At 43.2% G+C, this 21705-nt stretch overlaps 1 protein-coding gene across 4 annotated transcripts in view; it reads right to left on the bottom strand.

Annotated features, from left to right (window-relative positions):
- The window catches only part of MCTP2 (multiple C2 and transmembrane domain containing 2), a 129328-nt gene that overhangs the window by 77802 nt on the left and 29821 nt on the right, over positions 1–21705 (bottom strand). For 2 of the 4 annotated variants that reach the window (XM_063346613.1, XM_063346611.1), the window contains 4 exons: positions 11202–11344; positions 10329–10405; positions 8994–9105; positions 6889–6924 (listed from right to left, as the gene is read on the bottom strand). In XM_063346613.1, coding sequence (XP_063202683.1) covers positions 6889–6924; positions 8994–9105; positions 10329–10405; positions 11202–11344 — 368 coding nt within the window. Of the gene's footprint in view, positions 1–1803; positions 1930–6888; positions 6925–8993; positions 9106–10328; positions 10406–11201; positions 11345–21705 lie in introns of those variants that run through there. The other 2 variants (XM_063346614.1, XM_063346615.1) reach the window with 1 other exon arrangement.

The following is a 21705-nucleotide window of genomic DNA, read 5'->3' as shown; positions in this document are numbered from 1 at the left end:
TGGCGTAACAGCATGGGAGTGGAGGGCTAAGGCCTACAGCAGGCGCTGCTTGGCTTGAGCTCCCCATCTATCCATGGACACTCGTTGCATTACACCATAACATCTGGATTATTGCTTGTAATGTCCCTGGGAAATATCCACTTCCCATCAAAGCCTTTATCTATCTCAGTTGTACTTTGAACATTTTCGTATTTAACATAGTCATGTTTGATGTGATGGACTCGCTGCTTTAGGACCAAGGATTCTCCCTCCCCCCCGGCTCCTTCCTCAGAGGAGGAAGAGGTATTTGATGTTAGTTCACAAAAAAACAAAACAAAAAAAAAAAAAACCCAAAACAGACAAAGTTTATTATCCGCGTTACAATTTCTTTTAAAAACAAAGCATCCAGTTCTCTTCAAAGCTTCCAGGCTGAACGCGAAAGACAGTTGTTATCACTCAGTTTTCAAGTCAAATTTGGATTCTTTTCATTTTTTAACCAGGGCAGTATTTTAGGGAGTTGCTCAGCGTTGGGGGCCTTCCTGCCCAAGTTCTGTAGCATACATAACCCCACCCTTTTAGCCACTGACCTGACAGTTCAAAGGACTTTTGGGAGGTACCCAAACCGGCCCGGATTCCACGCGGTCCCAGGAAAAAATCAGCGCCTGCAGCTCAGTGTTACTAGAGCACGTTGCAATGCATCAACTCTGACCTTCCAAAACAGGTGGCCCCCGCCAAATGGCCTTGTGCACCCCCTTTCCAGATGGCTGTGCAGCTGCCAAAGTGCTCTGTGCTCATCTCAGAAGAGGCGTATGTTGGTCTCCAGCTAACAGGACCTGGCTACTTTCTGGACAAGATCTAGCATCACTTTAGAGCATCGCACTGGATAGAGAGGCCAAGATGTTTGCAACGGGTTTAGGGCACAGCGCTGATCTGCAGCACCCCACCACAGGTTCAATGGCTGCAGGCTGCTTCCTACCTCCCCCAGCCCAGCTCTGCCACCACCACAAGCCTCTCTCCAACTGGAGCAGCACGGAGCTCAGGACGGCTGCTTGCCTCACGCCCCCACAAGACATCCCGTCACATTAGGAATGCTTTGGATTTCCTGGACATGCCCACATTGCTCCCACAGTGTGTGCTCAGCAGGTCTGGCACGTCTCCTGTGCCTTGTATCATCTACGTGGACGGCAAAGAACCACTCTGTGCATGCTCTGCAGCCACCTCTCCGGCCTCCCCGGGTATTTGGCAGGTTGTTCCTCTGACCACCCTGATGGAAATCCCAGCCAAACAGGCAGTGGCTCAGATTCCACTCAGTTCCTGGAAGGAAGCACGTCTGGGGAAACCCAGACGTGTGGTAGACCCACAGACCTGGACCATCAATGAGTCAACTTTAGTGTCGCCTGGGGAAGTCTGCACTACAGAAAACGCCTCCCAGGCGACAAGAAAATGCTATTGCGCTATTTATTTTAAAAGTCTTACCTCCTCTCTGATACTCCGCACCTACTCGTTTCAAACTGATTTACACAGAGTTAATTGATTAAACTTCACAGCCTCCCCCTGAGTTGGAAAAACTATTACCCAGAACAGAGCAGAGAGAAGTGCAGTGATTAGTCCAACAAAGTTACTCGGGGGCAAAACAAGCACTGAAAAAAACCACCCCAAACACTTTCCCTCCCTCCAGCCGTCGCTACACTAACCCGCCTTCGCAATGAGACCAGAAAAGTCAAAGCCCCTGTCTATACTGGCCAGAAAAGGAGGACATAACTGCTTAATCAGTGGCAATTTTAAAGTGTTTTTATCTATTCAGCTCTTCCCTTTCCCTGTTACCTCTCAGGCTACGGACGCCTCTGCACTTGGGTACTTCAGCTCCTCCTGCTGCTGAACCCGAGCTCTTTCCAGCCGTGCTCCCAGACTGGATGCCAGGTCCTTCAGGCCTCTCCTGCTATATTTTCCTGTAAACTCTCTGCAGTCAGCCAGCTCACACTCTGGCTACGTCCCAGACCAAAGTAAAGGTGCCTTGCAGAGGTACAGAAAAGTTGGCTGCAGCTAGTATCAGGCTATAGGGCTGGAAATTAGGAAGCACACGCTTTATGATGGAAGCTGGCACATGTCCCAAGCACAAGACATTGCACAAGTTTGCTTATTCCTTCCTACCCCCACCCCCAATCACTTCTGAAATCAAGATAGTCTTAAGACCAGAATTCAAGGGGTTTTCTCCAGATAAAGCTCTGATTTTGGCTGGGCTCTGGATGCAAATAACCAGTGATACCATAAAGGTTACCTTTACGAGCAGCTCACTACTGTAAAATGGCTAACAGCTTGAATAAAAAGCATCCCTCGGACAAGCCAGACAGAAAGAAAATAGTAAGCACAAGAATACCCAGAAAGCTTTACTCTTAAAAGAATTTTTAACTTTTTAAAGTCCAAGAGACCATGTTCACTGCAGATTTAGGGACTGTGCAACACCAGGTAAGTAATGAGTAATCTTTTCTGAAGCAAAAGTGTGGCCTGGACATAGAGCACAACCCTGCCACGTGAGGAACAGAAGATGGTTCTTCTCCCTACGGCTTAGAAAGAACATTTCCCCAAAAAACATCCCGTATCTGTAAACAGGAAAACTAAAAATCAGTGCTCACAATACCATTTTCAGAATCTAGTTCCTGGTTTCAAAATCAATATAGAAGCTTCTCACACCAACTTTCAATTTTTTATTATTTTCTGGTTCTGGTTTGGAGAACAAGAATGAGCAGGTGGGCCATATTCTGCCTTCACAGAGCAAACAGAGGAGACAAGCAAGAATGACGGAGCTTTGGAGGGGAAAGAACTGGCTCATTGACCCAGCTTCACAAAATCCTTTAGGAGCTCGAGTCTCCCTGCTAACACCATTTGTATATAATCTCCCTCTATAGGCACCCAGCGAATCCCCTCTGGTGCATCAGGGCTGCTTTCAAATCTGTCTCTCTTCCTGACACACACATACATGCCCCAAGTTCAAACTTGTTTTTGAAGCAATAAAGAGATGCAGAAAAATTGTACATTTAAATGACACGGCGAGGTGGCCAAGTGTGAAGCGAGCCCATCTCTCACATCTTTCATTTAAAAGGATGAGACAGGACAACAGAAAGCCTGCTGCAATCCCTGTGAAGAGGTCAACGTCGAAACTGGGCCACGTAATTTGCCATTTGAGAAAACAACAACACGCAAATAGGAAGACACTTTGGACCTCTCCTCATTAGGCAGGGAAACCATTTTGCAGAGGCAGTCTCCCCTTGGGAAAGAGGAGAGGGCAGCAAGAAAGGCAAGTGAACCGACACGAGATTGCCGCCACGATGCGTGACCCTGTGGCAACCGAGTCCCTTCGCTCCACGAAATGCTTGGAGAGCGCTGCTGCCCACGGGGTATTGTGGGAGAAAGCCAAATACAATGAGGCAGGCAAAAATGAAACCTAACAGCCCACGCAGAAAAAAAAAAGAAAAAGGAGAACGAGGGATTTTCCCCTGCGATGAGATGCTGAGGAGCGCTTGGGTCCGGTCAGCCTTTCAGCCAATTTATTCAATCAGCTTAGGCTATCAAGGTGGCAATTGCGTCGCTTTTGTTTCAGGACCGAACTGCTGCGGGTCAATCCACCCCAAGCAAACCTGCTTATTTGCTTCATAGATGTTCAACACTTAAAGGTTATTCAGCTGTACAAATGCTGGAAATAGCGTGCGGGGCACTCAGGGTGAGACTCAAGCCACCCGGGACAAACAAGGCTACTGAGCATCACCCTGTTGGGCTCCAGCAGAGATAGCTACCAACTCCCTCTGCGCCCCAGAAAGAAAAGCAGGAAAGAGGGGAGAGCTTGCCAATACACAGATATGAGTACCTATATTAATAGTGCCTAATAGTATCTTCTTCCCTTCTCAATGCCACCCTCCATGAGAAAAAGAAGAAAGCTGGGCTCTTGGAGACAGCTCCCACAGAGGACAATGCTGTTCTCAGCTCCCATAAAAAATGAGGAATCTGGATGTGCTGCCCATGTCTTGGGAGTCTGCCCAAATGTGCGATGACTCCCCTTCTCGCAGCAGTGAAAAATATATACTGTGTAATCAACAGATAGCTAAATCATCCAGTTCAACAGCTCTTGCACCAAAATGATTTAAAAGACAACATTCAGTCACTGAAATCCTTCTTGCATACTGTATGCAATGGCTGTGAAACAACTGTAACTGGACAGGAGATCATCTACTGCTGCTGGTTCTGTTGTTGTTTGAAATGTAGCTTTTTCTTCGAAAAGCAAAGGAGCTCAGAGAACACACACGAAGAATGCACGGTATCCACGGCCGCCCACGCGAACCCCTTCGCCAGCCTGCCATGGGGTCACATCAGGCATTAATGCCATCAGCAGGGGTACTAACCATTTGGGGTGAATTTGGGACGCCTCCAAGAACCCCGTGACTGGTGTGACAAGACTCATTTAGGACGCTGATGTGCCAAATCTTCACTAAGATAACATTAAACGGTCAACTTAAGAGTATAACCAGATTTCTTTCATATAGGCAATACAGGTTTAAAAAAAAAAAAAAAAGCTGTGAAAGTTATATTCATTTTATCCATCCTTAAAATAAGTGTTTTTCCCTGTATTTGTAGAAGAAAAGCTAAATATTACAATAGAGGTCAGCTATAGTTCAGCGTAAAAACCCAGGAAAACCATTTCAAATGGAAAACTATTTGCCTAAACCTACAGAGATGAATTCTAGATCTGTCTCTGTTCAGCTGCTCAAATGGAACGTATATGGCCTTTCTCTCCTGCAATGACCAACCAGAGTCAGCTCAGTAGCCAAAAAAGAGACGAGTTTGTGCATCCGTTAGAGAGCTCTCTCCATTTCCCCTACTCCCCTTATTCCTGTATCTTTATCTCGTCCAGCAACATTGTTTTCTACCCCATCACACTCTCTGGCTATTCTTCCGTAACCTCTTGTGCCTTCCCTCGACGCCTATATTCCCCATGCACACAATTTTTCTTTCTAGCATTTATGTTCTGCCACAAACTGCTAGTACTGCTTCCACAGACCAGAGTTCCCTAACTAAAGATGGTTATTGATGTACAGTACTAGTGTTTTAGTGCAGTAGCAGAATCAATAAACCAGGAAATACTGCTTTGTCAGATTTTTCCAGCGCATGCCGGGAAATATTTTTACTGCCTTTGGATGGTCACAGAGCTTTTCTTTAGAGATCACAGTGGAGCATGAACTGTGTCTTCCCTGGGAAGAACTGAAGCTCTCCTACCCTCTAGTGACTGGAACAGAATAGAGCACAGGGTTGCAGCTCTGCTCTTTTTTTTTTTTCTTCCTCTTTTAAACAATACTTTCACTTCTCCTAACTCACTACCATGCTTCAGCATCTCTCAATTTTATTTGACAAGATGCTAATGCACCAGCCAGAGCCGTGAGAACTGAACGTCCTGCCCGTATGGCTTACAGCTAAAGGTCTAAAAACCTGTATATAAAAAAAAAATATTCAAAATAAATGAGATATAGTGTACAACAGAAAAAAAAAATAATCCAGTAACAGCAACCAAGACAGAAGTTTGGCTATTCTGGACAAAAAAACCCAGAGTTTTAAAACCTGGCTCCCTTTCCCAGGACCCAAAGCCAACCAGCGTCAAGAGACAGCTGTGTGTGCATGCGTGAGCAAAAGGGGGAATCAAGCTACACGGATTGAGTGAGGGCACAGTAATTTCCAGAGCTTTAGTTAAAAAACTAAAGTGCTGAGCTCTTCAATTATTCCATCGCTTTCTGTCACACGGCATTCAGGGATGCCTGGCGACTCTCCGCACCGAGCGCCGTGGGAAGGGCTGTGTTATCCCTGGATCCAGGGCTCGCCAAGCTGCCGTCCAGCTCCAAGAGCTGTACTTTGCACTTCTTCTGTTGACAAAAGTATACTTGCTGGCACAATACCTGAGAGGGTTGGCTCCTCTACATAGCACACTACAGTTGTAACGAATAAAACAAGAGGAGGTTAATTATTCAATTTATTTAGGCACAAACCAATAGTTATATAGGGAAAATATCAAGATGCATATGTGTCCTCGTAAGAGCCAAATTCTGCTTTTCAGAAAGTTAGACTGTATGGCTCTCAAGCCGGGTTCTGGAGCCTGCAGTTTCTCTATCTTTGTTATTTACTCAATAGCAAATTAAAGCTTTACAGAACAACTAAAAAGCCACAGTCTGTTTCCTGAACAAGTTAAAATCTAATGCAAAAGTGGAACAGTACAGGAATATAAAAGTAATGGAAGCCTGCAGGGATACTACAGAAGACCAAGGCCAGCAAGTTATGCAGATACGTAGCAACACACAAATCTTGGAAATCGTGTTACATTGCTGGTAATGAAAACACTGCTCGGTCTCCATCCCAAGAACAAAAGGAATTTCAAAACCCACAGGAGTGACCAGAAGAAATACTGCCTTACAAAATTCCACCTGTGGTGAGAGGTGACCCAAACGATTAGACTGGGATCCAGGAGACCCATGTCCAATTCCAGTACCGAGTATCGGCCACCTTTTGGGTACCCTTAAACAACTCAAATCCTCCACAGCTCCTTTTTGTTGGTTGTATTTACACCCATTTCCTTAGTACAGACAGTCTTTCTCTCTTTCTACAGGTCTTTGCTGAATGAAGTCTTACTCTTGCTTGCCCCTAGACGCTACTGAGGTCATACAATAAAGAAAAATAGCAGCACTTTCTCATCACATTAAAAAAAAAAAAGGCAAAAAAGCAAAGGGTATCACAGCTACCACGTTAAGACAGACTGCACCTATACTTCAGAGTTTTCCTATGTTTACCCTTTCTATTTCAGAGGAGGGTGAGGGTACAGATTTTGGGAGGGGACTTTTTTTTTTTTTTTGGAAGAGAAAAAAAAATATGGATTACCTTGGATGAAGTTCTCTTCTTCCGACTTGACCATCTCTGCTCATGAGTCCCCACCACCGTACCAAAGAGAACCCAGAGAAAGGAAAGAGAGAAGGAGTAAAACGGAGAAAACGTTTAGTTAAAATAATTCAAACAGCAGCTTGTCAAACGTGTTAGAAAAGCTTAGTAATAAGTAGGGGGCTGGATCTACGACTGAATTCATCTACCTTCCTCCCTCATGGAACATAACAATCAACAAACTCAAAATACCTGCATTGCACCACAAAAAAAAAAAAAAAAGAAATAAAAAAAGTAATTAAGAATAAAAAGTGGAGGGACCCAGAGCCATTAGTAAGAAACATGGCTTATACTTCTGGTGCCATCTGGTTCTACAGTAAGCTAATTTAAAAAGGAAAAAAAAAAATCATCTTGCTGTTAAGTGCTAATGTGGACAGAGCCATTTCACTACTCAAATTCCACTGGAAATGGCTCAGCAATTTGCATTTGAAATATGAGGGCTTAAAACACCAACTTTAAAAAAAAATTACAGCGTGCACCAACTCTTCTATCATCTGCACTCTGAATGTTAACTAAGCACCCAAGAGTACCAAAAGCTGCTACTTTAAACCGATGTATTTTCCATCTCACTGGCTAGGTCCACTTTAGCCCATGCATCCCTAAAAACCCCAGAAGAGTTCCTGAGGTCATTTTGGCCAAACTGCTTTTTTGCTAAAGAAACTTTCTGTCTTTGCTTTCCCCCTTCCTGCAGTCCAGTGACACGAGTGCCAACAACACTCTTGCGCAAGTTAGAGGGGGATTCGCATCCCAGGTCAAAGTCATCTTATAATGTAGATATATAGATACGGCAATAGTGTTTTGAATAATGTCATTAAGCTTTTAAATAATCACATATTGAAGCTTTTAAATAATCACATGCTGAGGTAGAAATAACTCTGCAATTGTCTTAATATCAATTGAGATTTTACAATTCCCAAAAAAGGCAACTATTTGAAAAATCAATAGTGAACAGCAGACATCCCACATAAGCTTTTTCTCATTTTGCTTTCCAATCCATCGAAACATTTATGTTTCTATAAATAATCCCATTCAGAGTGGAATTCCATACCTATAATTCAACAATGTGCTGTAAACAGCAACTTTCATACTAGGCTACATTGAAGACCTGTAGGAAGATTTTCTCTTTACATATTTATTACACACATTTAAAATTAGCTCTGGTTTTCAAGCCAATCCAAGAAAATGCCTGATCTTAGCTTTTCCCTCCCCTTGCCTGAGGGGTTCACCAACACAGGTATGCTCCACACTCTGTGTAAAACACTAGTACAAATCTTAAAAGATGAAAACAAAAGCAAAAAAAAAAAAAACCAACAACAAAAACCATACACAACACATGCAGGACCTGAAATTTAAAAGCTGTCAGCTTTAATTGCGTCGTTCCCAGTCTCTGCCCAGGTTGTTCCGGTTTTCCAGCATCACTAAATGCACCATATTTCAGCATCAGGAGCCAAGTTCAATTGAACTCAGTCAAGAAACTGTCAGTGGCAAAAATCAGGGTTTTTACAAGCAATCTCTTCGTCTAAGGCAGTGTGCTCCTCGACAGGATCGGTGCAGTTTAAGTCCTAACATCAAATTCCTGCTTTTAGATTTCACACAGATATATTTTTTTTCATTGACAAGGGGGGAAAAAAAAAAAAAAAAATCACTTTTTTTCTTTTTTCTTTAAGTGCTAAAATCTAAACTCCTAGGTGGAAATCGGAAAATAGAATGCTCTGGAATAGCAATCGCAGCAGGTACGGTTCATACACTCACTTCAGGAACCTGTGGGTTGCAGCGATGGACACCGCTCCCCGCTGCAGGGAGAGCACTGCCACGCCGCCCGTCACGACTTCGAGACAGACCCATCCAGCTACAGGTGTCTGCCCAACCTTTACCCAGTTAAACGTGGGCCTTTTTTTAAAGTTATGATCTATCTCAATTTCAATATTGAGTCTCAGAGGATGAAAATAAAGGTGGCACTTCCCAGTAAATCAGATTATGCCAGCTCTTTTTTTTTTTTTTCCTCCCTACACATTCCAGCTAGAAATTTGATTTCCTAAGCCACTTACATTTCTCTTGAAGTCTCCTTGCTTGACTGCTAGACTCAAGTTTAATACAATCACTCCCATGTCATCTTCTAAACTGTTGGGATCTTCCAGTTTTAAAACCTGTTCAGTAGTTCTACAAGCAAAAAAAAAAAAAAAAAAAAAAGACATGCATTTATTGACTCTGGTTAACTCGAGTTGATTATTAAAGGTCACACTGAGCTGTGCAAATTTCAGCTTCTTCTCTGAAATTCCCAATATTGAGTTTAAATGTTAAAACGGGAAATCTGGAGGGTTCCGTCTCAGTTCTGACAACATATAACCCCCTTTTAATAACGCAGGCTAGCATCTACATAGCATTGCTTAATACAACTCTCCATGTGCAGATATGGGCTGAATTAAGTTACTACTACCTCCGCTTCACAGGGAAGAAGACTGACAGGGAAACTCATCCCAGTGAATTTTCTAACATTAATGGCTGGGATTTGGATCACAAGACCTGTATTCTGCCTTATCTCCGCCTGCGTTTAAACTCCCTCCATGACTCAGTTCCCTCCCTGCAAACGGGAATGCTGGTATTTACCTGGTGGCACTATCTCCCGGATAAATTCATTAATGTTACTAGAAATTCGGATACAACAGTCATGGGAGCTATAATAAACCCACACAGGGAAAACTCATTTTCTCCAAAAGGAAAAAAAAAAAAAAAAAAAAAAAAGTCATACAGTGAGGGAGTATAAAAGAGAACTCAAACTGGAATTCCTGGCTTCCAGCTCCACATTGAGCCCAAGCAGCGGCAGCAGACAAAAGGCGCAGGGTTTGCCTCCGCGCTAAATCAGGGCCAGATGCAGCTGCCGCGGGGAGGGATGGCTGCAGGAGGGGGGGGCTGGAAACAGGGCACCCGCAGCCAGCTAGCCAAAACGCCCCCCAGCCCACTGCTATACGGAAAAAGGCACCCCGTGCTACGCGGGGCTAAGAAGGGGTCTCAACCTTCTCCTCCCCTTTTCTTCTTCCACCTCCATAAATTATTCCGGTGTCGCTCTCCCTAAACAATGCCGCATATAGAAACTCTTCTTCTTATTGCTGGACACGAAAAGCAAAAGGCGCCTTCTGCTGAGCTGGGCTCGTCCAGGTTGGATTTGAATCCGGTACGTAACACTGGATAAAAACATGCGCGTACAGGATTTATCTCAAGTGATTTCTTTTTTTTCTTTTTTTTTTTTTTTTTTTTAAAATGTGCTCCCCACCCTTCTGTCAAAAGAAGTTCTCATGAATAGACAAATTCCAAAGCATTTCATTATTTCCCCATGTTTCTCAATTAAGCTGCATTAACGACCTTTAGTTAAATAAACATATTACCTATTGAGCTCAAGTTCAGTGAGTGCTACAAATGCCGACCCCATGAAGTCTGAAGATGTTAAATCTCTATCGTACACCTGGTAGCAAAATAAAATAAACATTTATAATTTTCACATCATAAGCCAGTTTTATCCCAGCCGATAAAAGAACGGATATTTTAAGCCCTTCCAGTTCAATTTCGTATTTGAAAGATCAAAGCTGAGATATAATTCAGGCATAATTTTCCATCTCCCTGCTCTAATTTGTATTTTTAGCTAAATATTTAAACAGCATTTTGAAAGTATCTTCTTAATATTATGTAAACAGAGACATGTGTGCCGCTATGGCTTGTGCCTGTTCCTTTATGCTCGGCGCGATGGTATAATGAAACGCTGCACAAAAATCAGGTACTTCTGGCTACAGATGTTTTAGCAATTAGTGCTCGCAACTGGTAGCTTGCAGTTCTGGTAACTGTAACGTTACTCATAATGAGAAAAGGCTTTGCTACTTGTCACGGCTGCATCCCAGGTAATAATTCTGTTCAGCCCAGCCAAATTACACTCTTAAAACGTGCTTATGAAACCGCGATCGGTTTCACTGAGTTTGCACGAGCACAGAAAGAGCGAGCAGAATTTAGCTCCGTAGCTTTAAACATATCCAGTCAAGGAGTTTTATTTCAACGCGGGGTTTTTTGCGGACGGAAAGCTAAACATGCGAGTGAAATCTGGAAAAGACATACGTGCATTTTAATTTGAAATTGCTGTAACTCTTAAACCGGATCATGTTTTATGTTACGCTGCTACAGTGAATAAAAGTCAATACGTTTTTAAAGTAGAAAATAATTGCTTAAATAAATACTTGCTCATCTTTCAAAAATCTGAAAGCAAAACTTACCTTGATCCAGAGTTTTTGATGGAGGGTCTGCACAGGCAGCACCACAGTTTCATCCCAAACGGGGTTGAGGTTCTTGTAGACTACCTTACTTTTGTACAGAGTCTTCCCGTTCAGTTTAAACTTCACATAGGGGTCACTTGTACCTGTGATAATTAACAAAAAATAAATTAGCACTGCTCCCACCTTAAATTATATTTTCATAAAACAATAAATAACAATAATGAACGGCAATGAGTTATTTTATATCTAGACACATATACTTAACTACTTATATAAAAATTGCTAGTTCATTCAGGAAATGTATTGAACAGAACTAGAAAGTTGTCTGAAAGCAGGAAACAAAAATCCTTCGTAGTTTACTTGACCTCTGCTGTGTTATTCTTAAAGAACGTGAATTATTCTTTACTAGCTTAGTTAACATTTTAATTTGGGAAAAGAGCAAACAGAAGCAGGGATAAAGGACGATTTACAGGCCAACTAACACCACAGACAGCGCAAGAGAGAAAATGCGATCCTGTGACTATGGATATATAAAAAGACCAAAACTCAAAAGCACCGTAACTTGGATAGGAGCTCCGAGGAAACCAGTAACAATAGCTAAAATACCCGTCAGGATTTCATCACTGGTGCCACTTGCCAATTTACTTAAAACCAAATTTGACATCTCAGTGAAAAAATACTGACGTTATTCAGCAGCTCAGGCTAAAAACCACGCGCAGAACAGGCTCCATAAAGACAATAAACGATATTCAGGTAACACGTTTTTTAATCCAAGTGGCACATTTTGCCATGGCAATACTGTCCCATATTTTTATGGAGCAGATGTCCATAGACAGAGTGTGAGGCCTCGTGCCACTCGGCAGCAATGGAAAACTTGCAGCTGTCAAAGGAAAAGAGAAGAGGGAATCAACTTTTTATTATTGTTATTAAACCAGTGGCATCTGCACCAACACCAAGCACCGTGCAGGACACCACACGAAAGGGGGAAGAATGTACAGGAAGGATTTAACTGGATGGTTGATTTAGTAACACATACAGACTTTGCAAGGAAAAAATAAAATAAAAAAAAATCTCACAAGCTGCTGCAAATAAGGGAAAGAATAAAACTGAGGTGTAGCAGCATATATAATTAATTTATCCCGGGTGCCGTTTATCTGCCATAATCGATATTGTCTGTATTATACCTTGTATTTGGAATTAAACTTCCCTACTTAGAGTTCAGTTTCATTAGAAGGATAACAGCTGATGCGATGGCGGTGGCTGCCCCCAGCCTGCAGCGTGGGCTGCCGGCAGGGGACGGCGATTCCTACACCAGGCTTCACATATTCAGAAATAACCTGAATTTGTCCCCCCTGGTTCCCACTGAGATACCGGCCGACAAACGCACGGCAGTAGGATAACCCAGACGTTAAGACCAACGCTCAGTACGGTCAGTAGTTTGGTGAAACAGTGAGAATGTGAAAAATCCATATTTAAACATCCAAAGATCTGATCAGTGTTACGTGAAGGCAGACTTAGACTCAAAAACCAGCTACGTGCTAGCATCTATTTGGAATTACGTAGTACAGAACTGCGCTCCTGCGACATACGGGCTCATTTTTAAGAATTATAGAAAGTTTTTATCCCATTTTACTTGCAAAAGGGAAGAGTTTTGGGAAGAATTGGGAAGAATTTGGGAAGAATTGGCCCTGGCCAATTCTGCACACAAGGGGTGTTTCATTCACAGAAGGAAAATATCGGCTGGTTTTCAAATACTGCCTGCAGCTGATCCTTTTCCTAAATAGTAATTGCTGAAATCAACGCCTTTTTATGAAAAAAGAAAAAAAAAAATGCTGCAAACTTAAAAAGAAGTTTATTTTCCTTCTCCTCTAAGAGAGAATAATAATAAGGGCCTGATCCAAAGCCAGGGAAGTCAAAGGGCAACTCCTCATTGTTTTCAATGGGTTCGCACTAGACCTTTCCCTAGAATACTTCTCAGAACTGTGATTATTCTCTTATATAAAAGGTACGGGTTAAAACCAGCACACTTTCCACAACGAGTGCGAACACACAGGTAAAACAGCCTCACAGGACGGGCAGTAGCCCTGAGAAGATGGAGAAGTTAAGAAATAAGAGCACTGAGCTCTTTGGAGTTAGTTTCTTCTAGTTCCTTTAAAAAGAGAAGAAAAAAAAGAAAAAAAAAGAACTGGCTTTTATTTACAGGATAAGCAGAAGCAAGCTGCATTATTAAAAATAGCCATAGTAGTAATAATAATGTCTGTGCATGAAACAGCAACTGGCCAAGACAAGGGAAGCAACTGATGACATGAAAGCATGAAGAGGGCGATGGAGGCAGGTGGTCTATGGCCATCACTCATCTGCTTTTGGCACAGAAACCCCCTGAGCGAGGGCAAAACCCGAAAAAAACAAAAAAAAAAAAAAAAGGGAGAAAGAGGAGACAGAGAAAGCAAACAGCCAGCAAGTTCAATGTCTACAAATATAAAAGTCCAAGCCCTTTCTCGGAGGATGGGAAACAAGAAGGCTATAGCTAAGTAAGCATCCCACTAGCATTATTGCTCTGAAAGCTTTCCAGGTTGTTACACAGCAAAGGAAAATACAGGAGGGGGAAGGGCTGCCCAGCACTGCTCACGTGAGCCAGGCTTTAGCAATCGTTCTCATATATTTACACATATAAAAGAATGCCTTCCTTTATATTTACATATATATATTTTTATATATAAAAACACATGTATGTATATAAAAAGAATATATATATTTATATACAACCTATATATGTATATATAAAAATATCTAAAAAGGGGGGGGGGGGAAGCTATAATAAAAAGAGGCCTTTAATTAAATAAGATTGCCACTCTGGGATCAGGCCTTCATGCTTGTCAGCTTACTCTCAAAATAAACATCTCAAACCGGGGCCTCAGTGGTGTCACTTACTCCGGCAAGGCACACTGGGTAATCCCTCGCTTTCTTGACAGCTACATAATGTTCAAACTGTTTCACGGGTGAACGGCGGCACTTGCGCGAAAGAAAATATTAATGCCGGGAATTAATAGAAAAAGGGATGATGGTTTACAAAAGCCAAACAAGGAAAAGGTGTCAAGTTAGTACCGGCGTTAATTGTTAGGGAAAATAATTGCGGAGGGGCGGGGGGTTTCGGCGGCGCTCGCCTGTCTGGCTGTCAGAGGGGTAACATCTCAACTAGGCAGGCGGGGGAAAGGGGTCGGCGGCGCGGGATCATACAAATGACGGGCTGACACCTCCGCAGCGGCAAACAGATGGACTTTCACCTCGGCGGCAGGAGACAGCGTGTCCCGGGGCTCGGTGGCATTCACTGGGGTGGACCTGGATGGCCAGGAGGGCCATGACGGGGGTGGATATGGTACCACGGCCCATTTTGGGGCTTTCAAGGTTTTCCCCAGGTTGCTCCTGGGATGTTGATGAAGCTCCTATACCTCCCTGGGTCATTGTGTCCATTTACGGTTTTCTTTAAGACGTCCCAGATTGCATCCAGGTGATCAAAATAGGTTAAAAAGGAGACAGGGAATGAGAAATAAGCCAGGTGGACAAACCCCGGCTGATGGGACAAACAGCACAGACTGCAAATTATTAACTGCATTTGAATTCAAGGCTTAAAGCCTTCTGGATTCAAGATCGGAAAGACGTCTGCATCGATTAAAAGCTATGTATTAGAGACAATCTACAATCTAGCCAGAAAAGCATAACTAACTCAAAAAAGTGCCAAGTAATTTTAGGGATGAATGGGTCTAAAAAAAACCTGATGGGTTTTTTTTTTTTTTTGTAATTTTGCTTTAAACATGATAGGAACTTATAATTTTCTGAAGAATTCAGATCATTAAAAAAAAAAAACCTTTTTAGCAGCCATTTCCTAGGGAAGGCATCCAAGCCAACAACTTTTAAGCACATAGACCCAGGATCCTCTGTAATGCAAGGTCTGAACCTGTTCATCTCGGTCACATCAGCTGCAGCAATGTCAGCGGGGTAACGCAAGAAGACCGGTTCTTCTTGAAATCAGTTGAGAATTTAGCCCGAGAAAACCCACTTTTCTGGTGGGAAAAGCAAGGTGTGATGCTTTGAGGTTATTTTAAATGTTACTCAATGACAAGAAGGTTCTCACACGGTAAAATATACGGACAAAAATATATAAACCAAAAGGATTATCTGCTTCTCAGCCTAAAACAAAGCAATAAGAGTAAAAAGAAAGGATGACCTCTAAAAAAAAAAAAAAAAAATCATTCCATCAGCTGTTTTCTCATTAGAGAAAGAACATGAATCTCAATAGTGACGCTCCCTCAAATTCATTTCCGTAATATCTATTTCACTTCTATTTTCTGTCCCTAACACACACGCAAAAAACAACGTCTGAAGGCAGACCGAACATCAGCTAAAATCTGAGCGAGCTTCAGCGAGCAAAAGTTGCTGGGACACAGCAGCAGGAGAGGGTTTAGTAGCCCAAGAAACTGTTAATGGTGTTTTTAAATGGATACTGCCGCCCTCTAGCAGCTACCGAGAGGTATGTCGCATCAACTGTGTTCAACACTACTACGCTCTTGCTTCATAATAAGAAAAAGAAAAAAAAAAAACAAGAAAAAAAAAACCAAAAACCAGAAGACTCGATAAAATTTCAAGCCACACACTATTTTATAGGGGTAAACTTACTGGAAATGTAGCATGTGAAACAAGTTTCATTACATAAATACATAAATAAACAGTTCCACCAAGTTGCCCTAAAAATCCTGGAAAAAAAAAAGTAATCGAAGAACAGTGTGATATATAGCCTAGGCCATCTTAAGTTTTGGTTAAAAATGTATGTTTTAATCTGAAGAAGGAAATGAAGGATTTCTTTTATATGCATGTAAAGAATAAATTTCTTAAAATCTTCCTAGAAATAGAATTACTGGAGTTATTTACAGCAAGGACTAAAAGACATTTTAAAATGGAACACACACTTTTCTTTTTAAATGGAAAACCACAATGTTCTTGTAGGGAAATAGCCAAGATCAAGGCTTAAAGGGGAAATTAGAAAAAAAAGTATTCTGCTGGCAGGAAATTCAGGTAAATTTGGAAAGTTTTGCGCTCAGCTAGTTTTACGTGGCCAGATGCAAGTGAAATATTGCTTGGAAACAAGCATCACCAATAGGTTCCACGGGAAAATAAACCAACAAGCAAAAAAAAAAAAAGAAAATAATCCACTAACAAAAAACCCCACCCCAACAAAAAACCAATAAACGAAAAAGATCAGAGAAGTGTTGTGAAGAATGGATGCAAACCCACAGCAGACGGGGAAAAAAAAGAGAGGAAAAGGCCTGAACTGAACACTGATAGAAGGAAAGAAGCAAATACAGGATGTTCTATGCAAGGAACTTCAGAAATAGTGGTTAAAAAAACAAACTAAAACAAATAAACCAAGAAAAAAACCCCCGAGACCCTACCAAAAGACCATTAGTCCAACTGAACATTGCATTCCCCGTCGGGGCTCAGGTATGAACACACAAGGAGAGCATGAGGACAGGGCAGAAGCCACTGTGACATTACTAGCCAGCACCGAGGACCTTTGATGTAAATAGTTGCATCTTCCTGTATTCTCAGTCGTTGGCCTTACAAAATCTCCTTACGGGGGTCCCAGAAAGACCCAGCACGAGCTCTTAACGCAGACGGCTGCCCCCAAGAGCCAACTCTGACAACTGATAGAGCTTGATCAGCTTAAGAAACCGGTTATCTAAATTACAGTTATCTACTGAAGAGTCGTCGTATGTATCCTCTGGGTCCTGTGTATTCTCTTCCAGTGCTGCCATCCCTATATTTCTTAATTTAACATTAATTTACCGAAGGTGACTATGCGTATAATGGATTCACTGCTTTTGTTCCAACTCAGTCTGTTTTCCTGAGGTTCCTCTCTCTGTGGATTCATTGCCCATGGCCAGGCTGGGAGGGATGCTCACTGGGATCACTGTGTGTAAGGACAAAGTTTCAGCCACACGTGTTGCGCTTCCAGAAAGGAGACTTGGCGCAGACGAACGCTCGCAGCCCAAGCCCTTGTACGCAGAGCTACACAGGATCCAGAAAACATCAAAACAAGCACCCAGCACCATTCAAATTCTTAGCAGTTGTAAATTAGCCATGATTACGCCTTTCAAAAAGTGTGAAAAGTTGCCTAATACATCTCAATAATTAATAAATCTGAAGGACTAATGATCTAATTGCAGACACCCTGAAAACAGAGAAAGTCTAAATTAATCAGCGTGTTTGCAGGGAGCCATTCAGCCTAATTGCTTTGAGCATTTGCTTTCCAAATAATGGACTTGCTGTAAGCTGATGGACGCCCTGACGAACAGCACAAACACGTCCCTTCCTCCAGCACCCGGGCGTCAGCGTGGACCCAGGCAGGGGGTAGCCCAGAGCTACCAGCGGTGGGCTACTGCAGCTTCATTGCCAGTTCAAGTTAAAAGGACACGTCATTCTGTCCTCTTTCTTTTTATTTTGCCCTTGGGAGACTGAGGTTTGGCACAGCTCACACTGATGTTGGGAGCTGCCTACGCCAGCTCCAGGAGCCCGCCGGGACCCTCTGGCAGTGGGTGGTGGTTAGATGTGAGAGCAGATGATGGCGTGCTTTGGATGACGGAGGTGGCGTGCCCCCAGAAAGGTGACAGAACTTTCTGTGCTCCTACAGCCCACCCTGCTCCTTTCACACGTTCAAGCTGTATCACAAGAGGACAGAAATGAGAGAAAGAAACCAAAATGCATCAACAGGAAGCAACAAGGGAAACCTGAAAGAAAGAGCGAGCATGATGGGGCACAAAGTGTAAAAATCTAGAAAACACAAGACCTCATGGAAAAGAAACACACAAAAATCAGGCTGGAGCAACACAGCTTGGGGTGGGGGGGCGAGAGACAGCAGCCACAGCCCCTCACCAGCTGACATCACATCCAAGAAATACATTTTTTGTAACCACACCATTTAACAGATGAAAAAAATATACTCAAACTCTGAAAGTACAGGATTTAGAAACAGAAGGGGCTTCCCACCCGTACAGACGCTCAAAACCCAGTTTCCGTTTTTTCTTATAGCGGTAGAGCTGGGTTTGTCAACTCAAGGAACGTAACGCTTCCTTCCTTACAGCTGCGGTGGCATCACGTTGCTGCTCGGTGTCACAGCGTCACTGCCGTGCAAAGGCGACTCGTACAGGCGCAACGCGCACAGTCAGAGCACCTCAGGGCCACAAGGCAGCAGGACGTTTCAGATTTCGTTAGACTGATCCAAATGAACATGAGGCATCATCCTGAATGAAACCATTTCACCATCCTGGTGAAAGTGAACCAGCAAATAGGAATGGGCTCCAGCCTCTCCCAGTTCAAAGCATGGGGAGCTGGAAGTTGTGATCTTAAAAAAAAAAAAAAAAAAAAAAAGGCTCAACAAGGCCACAAAACCACGAAGAGCAACAAAATGACAACACTCAGAGTACTGGTGATTAAGAAGCATACATTTTTTTTCAAGCCAAATAAGATACAGAGTAATTCTCTCTCTCTCTTTTTTTTTTTGCTGAAGTACCAGTGCTCCACAGATATTTAATTGATAAAGTAAATTTCTGCTTTCTTACTACTTACGATATTAAAATTACATGTATCACAAACTCCTCGCCATCACCAAGACACATCATGTCATCTAGTAACAGCAATACTATAAAAAATATACAGAAACCAAACTTTTGTGTGTTAATATTGTGTATATTTACCCTTCAGTGCATATATCCATAACCTTCAGTGTTTGGCTAATTAATTACAAGGACTATAAATACAGAACCCATGCACCATCTAACACCAGGCACCTGCAGGCGATGTGAATGTCACTTGCCAAGTGCCCCTTACCATCTGTGTAGGCAGTTTCTAACGTATGGCTGGGTGCGGCTGCAGCCCACGAAGCAGTGAGAAGCAAGTCAAGTCAGACTCCAAACAAGCTGATGAGCAACAGGTAACACCTCTCTCATCCTCCATCCCTAACAATTTTGACCCAAAGAGGGATTTTTTGGAGCCTCTTCCCTTTCAACCAGAACCAAGATGGTTCCGGTACACGCTTGCAGCCCAGAAAGTCAACCGCATCCTGGACTGCACCAAAAGAAGTATGGCCAGCAGGTCGAGGGAGGTGATTCTGCCCCTCTACTCTGCTCTGGTGAGACCCCACCTGGAGTACTGCATCCAGCTCTGGAGTCCTCAGCACAAGAAGGACATGGACCTGTTGGAACGGGTCCAGCAGAGGGCCACGAAGGTGATCAGAGGGCTGGAGCACCTCTGCTATGAGGACAGGCTGAGAGAGTTGGGGTTGTCCAGCCTGGAGAAGAGAAGGCTCCAGGGAGACCTTATAGCGGCCTTCCAGTACCTGAAGGGGGCCTATAAGAAAGGTGGCGAGGGACTCTTTATCAGGGAGTATAATGATAGGACAAGGGATAATGGTTTTAAACTGAAAGAGGGCAGATTTAGGTTAGGTATTAGGAAGAAATTCTTTACTGTGAGGGTGGTGAGGCGCTGGCACAGGTTGCCCAGGGAAGCTGTGGCTGCCCCATCCCTGGAGGTGTTCAAGGCCAGGCTGGATGGGGCTTGGAGCAGCCTGATCTAGTGGGAGGTGTCCCTGCCCAGGGCAGGGGGGTTGGAACTAGATGATCTTTACGGTCCCTTCTAACCCAAACCATTCTATGATTCTATAAGATGCTGCTCTAATAAGCACGCTGCTTCCTTAGCTGGAGTATATGTATCGGGTGGTGCTGTGGGGAGGCTTTTCCTTTACCTTACACTTCAAAAAAAAAAAAAAAATAGAAGAAAACACTGGAACTCTGACTTTTTTTTTCCTGCAGAGAGCACACGCGGCTGAGCCAGGCTCCTGGGCTGATGCACTGCAAACCTCACTACAGAGCGGGTATGAGGAGAGGAGCTACAGAAAGTCAGGGACTAGAGAGACACAACAGAGAGACAAAAAAAAACCAAAACCAAACAAACAAAAAAAAAAAACTAAGTGCAAGAGGCAAAAGATGAAAAGAAAAGTAGGAAAGAGCAAATGTTAACAGGGATAATATTACGAAGGGGAAAAAAATAAAAGAGAGTAATAAGAATCTGGTAAAGTGAAGGAGGAATTTATATCACACCAGAGAGAACATATCCTAGAAAGAACAGTACATAGTGAGTCAAAAAGTCTGGAAAAACACCTGGAAAGTTGGGAAGAAGTAAAGTCACATGTTGGCCTTATAGCCTGCGGTTATCAACAGAACTACTGCTCACCTTTACTCAGCCAAGTGTAATTAATCCCTACTTAATACCTGTTAAGCATATAATGAGTAAATTCAGCGAGAGCCCTGTGAATTTGCCGAATGGAACCAGGACCTTCCAGCAACAGCTGTTTCCAATGGCAGAAATATTTCTCCTTTGTCACGTATCTTAGATTTATTCTTATATACTTCTATTTGCACACCGGTACAGACTGCTTACACTGGGACGGAACAGAGGCGGTAACGAAGACGGAGCCTTTCCTTGGTCCGCTCGAATTTCAGGGACATCTTGTTCATCACTGCTAAAAGTTGCTGTAGAGCTGAGATGCCCAATGCAGCCTAGAGCCCTGGCACTTTTTGGCCGGAGGGGGTGATGCGGAGGGACGGCCCCGGTCCCCCCACCTCGCGGAACGCCCGGGCCGGGGCTCGGCCGGCGGCGGCAGCGGCCACCAGAGGGCGCCAGTCGCACGGTGCCGGGGCTGCCTCCGCCCGCGACAATTAAAACTCGGACCTTGAAATTAAGGGGGAAAGCGGGTGCGTGGGAGGAGGAGGGAGGACAGGACGCTCCACGTGTGAGAAGGGGGAAGGACGCCACATTAAGGTGTCATTTTCTTCGAGAAGATGCAGGGCTTCCTCCCTCCCCCCCAAAAAAAAAAGAAAAAAAGTAAACTGGTGGGTCTGATGACTGCTTTGAGACCCTTTTTTCAGAGCAATTGCTGAGATCATAACTGAATATTCAAATTTAGGAAATTTACAAAAAAAAAAAAAGAAACTTACGTTAAGCCCGATTCAGGCTAAAGATGCTGGTAGACATTCTCCACTTTGTGGTTTTCATGTGAACAGGGAACTGGGGGTTGTTTAGTCTGGAGAAAAGGAGGGGAGACCTTATTGCTCTCTACAGCTACCTGAAAGGGTAGTTGTAGAAAAAGAACTGTTTATCTTTTGCCTCTTGCACTTGTTTTTTTCATCCCTCTGTCGAGTCTCTCTAGTCCCTGACTTTCTGTAGCTCCTCTCCTCGTACCTGCTCTATAGAGAGGGGTGCAGTGCATCGGCCCAGACAGCCTTCCAACCTAGGCAATTCTATGATTCTATTCTATGATTTTGGCATTTAGCATATCACATAGTCCACACAGTATTTGGAGTTCATAGAATCATAGAATCATAGAATCATAGAATCATAGGGTTGGAAGGGACCAAGTTCGTTTCCATCAATGAAGTGGTTACTTCAAGCACTT

This window comes from Chroicocephalus ridibundus, chromosome 9, assembly GCF_963924245.1.
Source record: "Chroicocephalus ridibundus chromosome 9, bChrRid1.1, whole genome shotgun sequence".
Taxonomy (NCBI): Eukaryota; Metazoa; Chordata; class Aves; order Charadriiformes; family Laridae; genus Chroicocephalus; species Chroicocephalus ridibundus.
The sequence above is the reverse complement of the archived record's forward strand: the minus strand, read 5'-3'. Positions and strand labels throughout refer to the sequence as shown.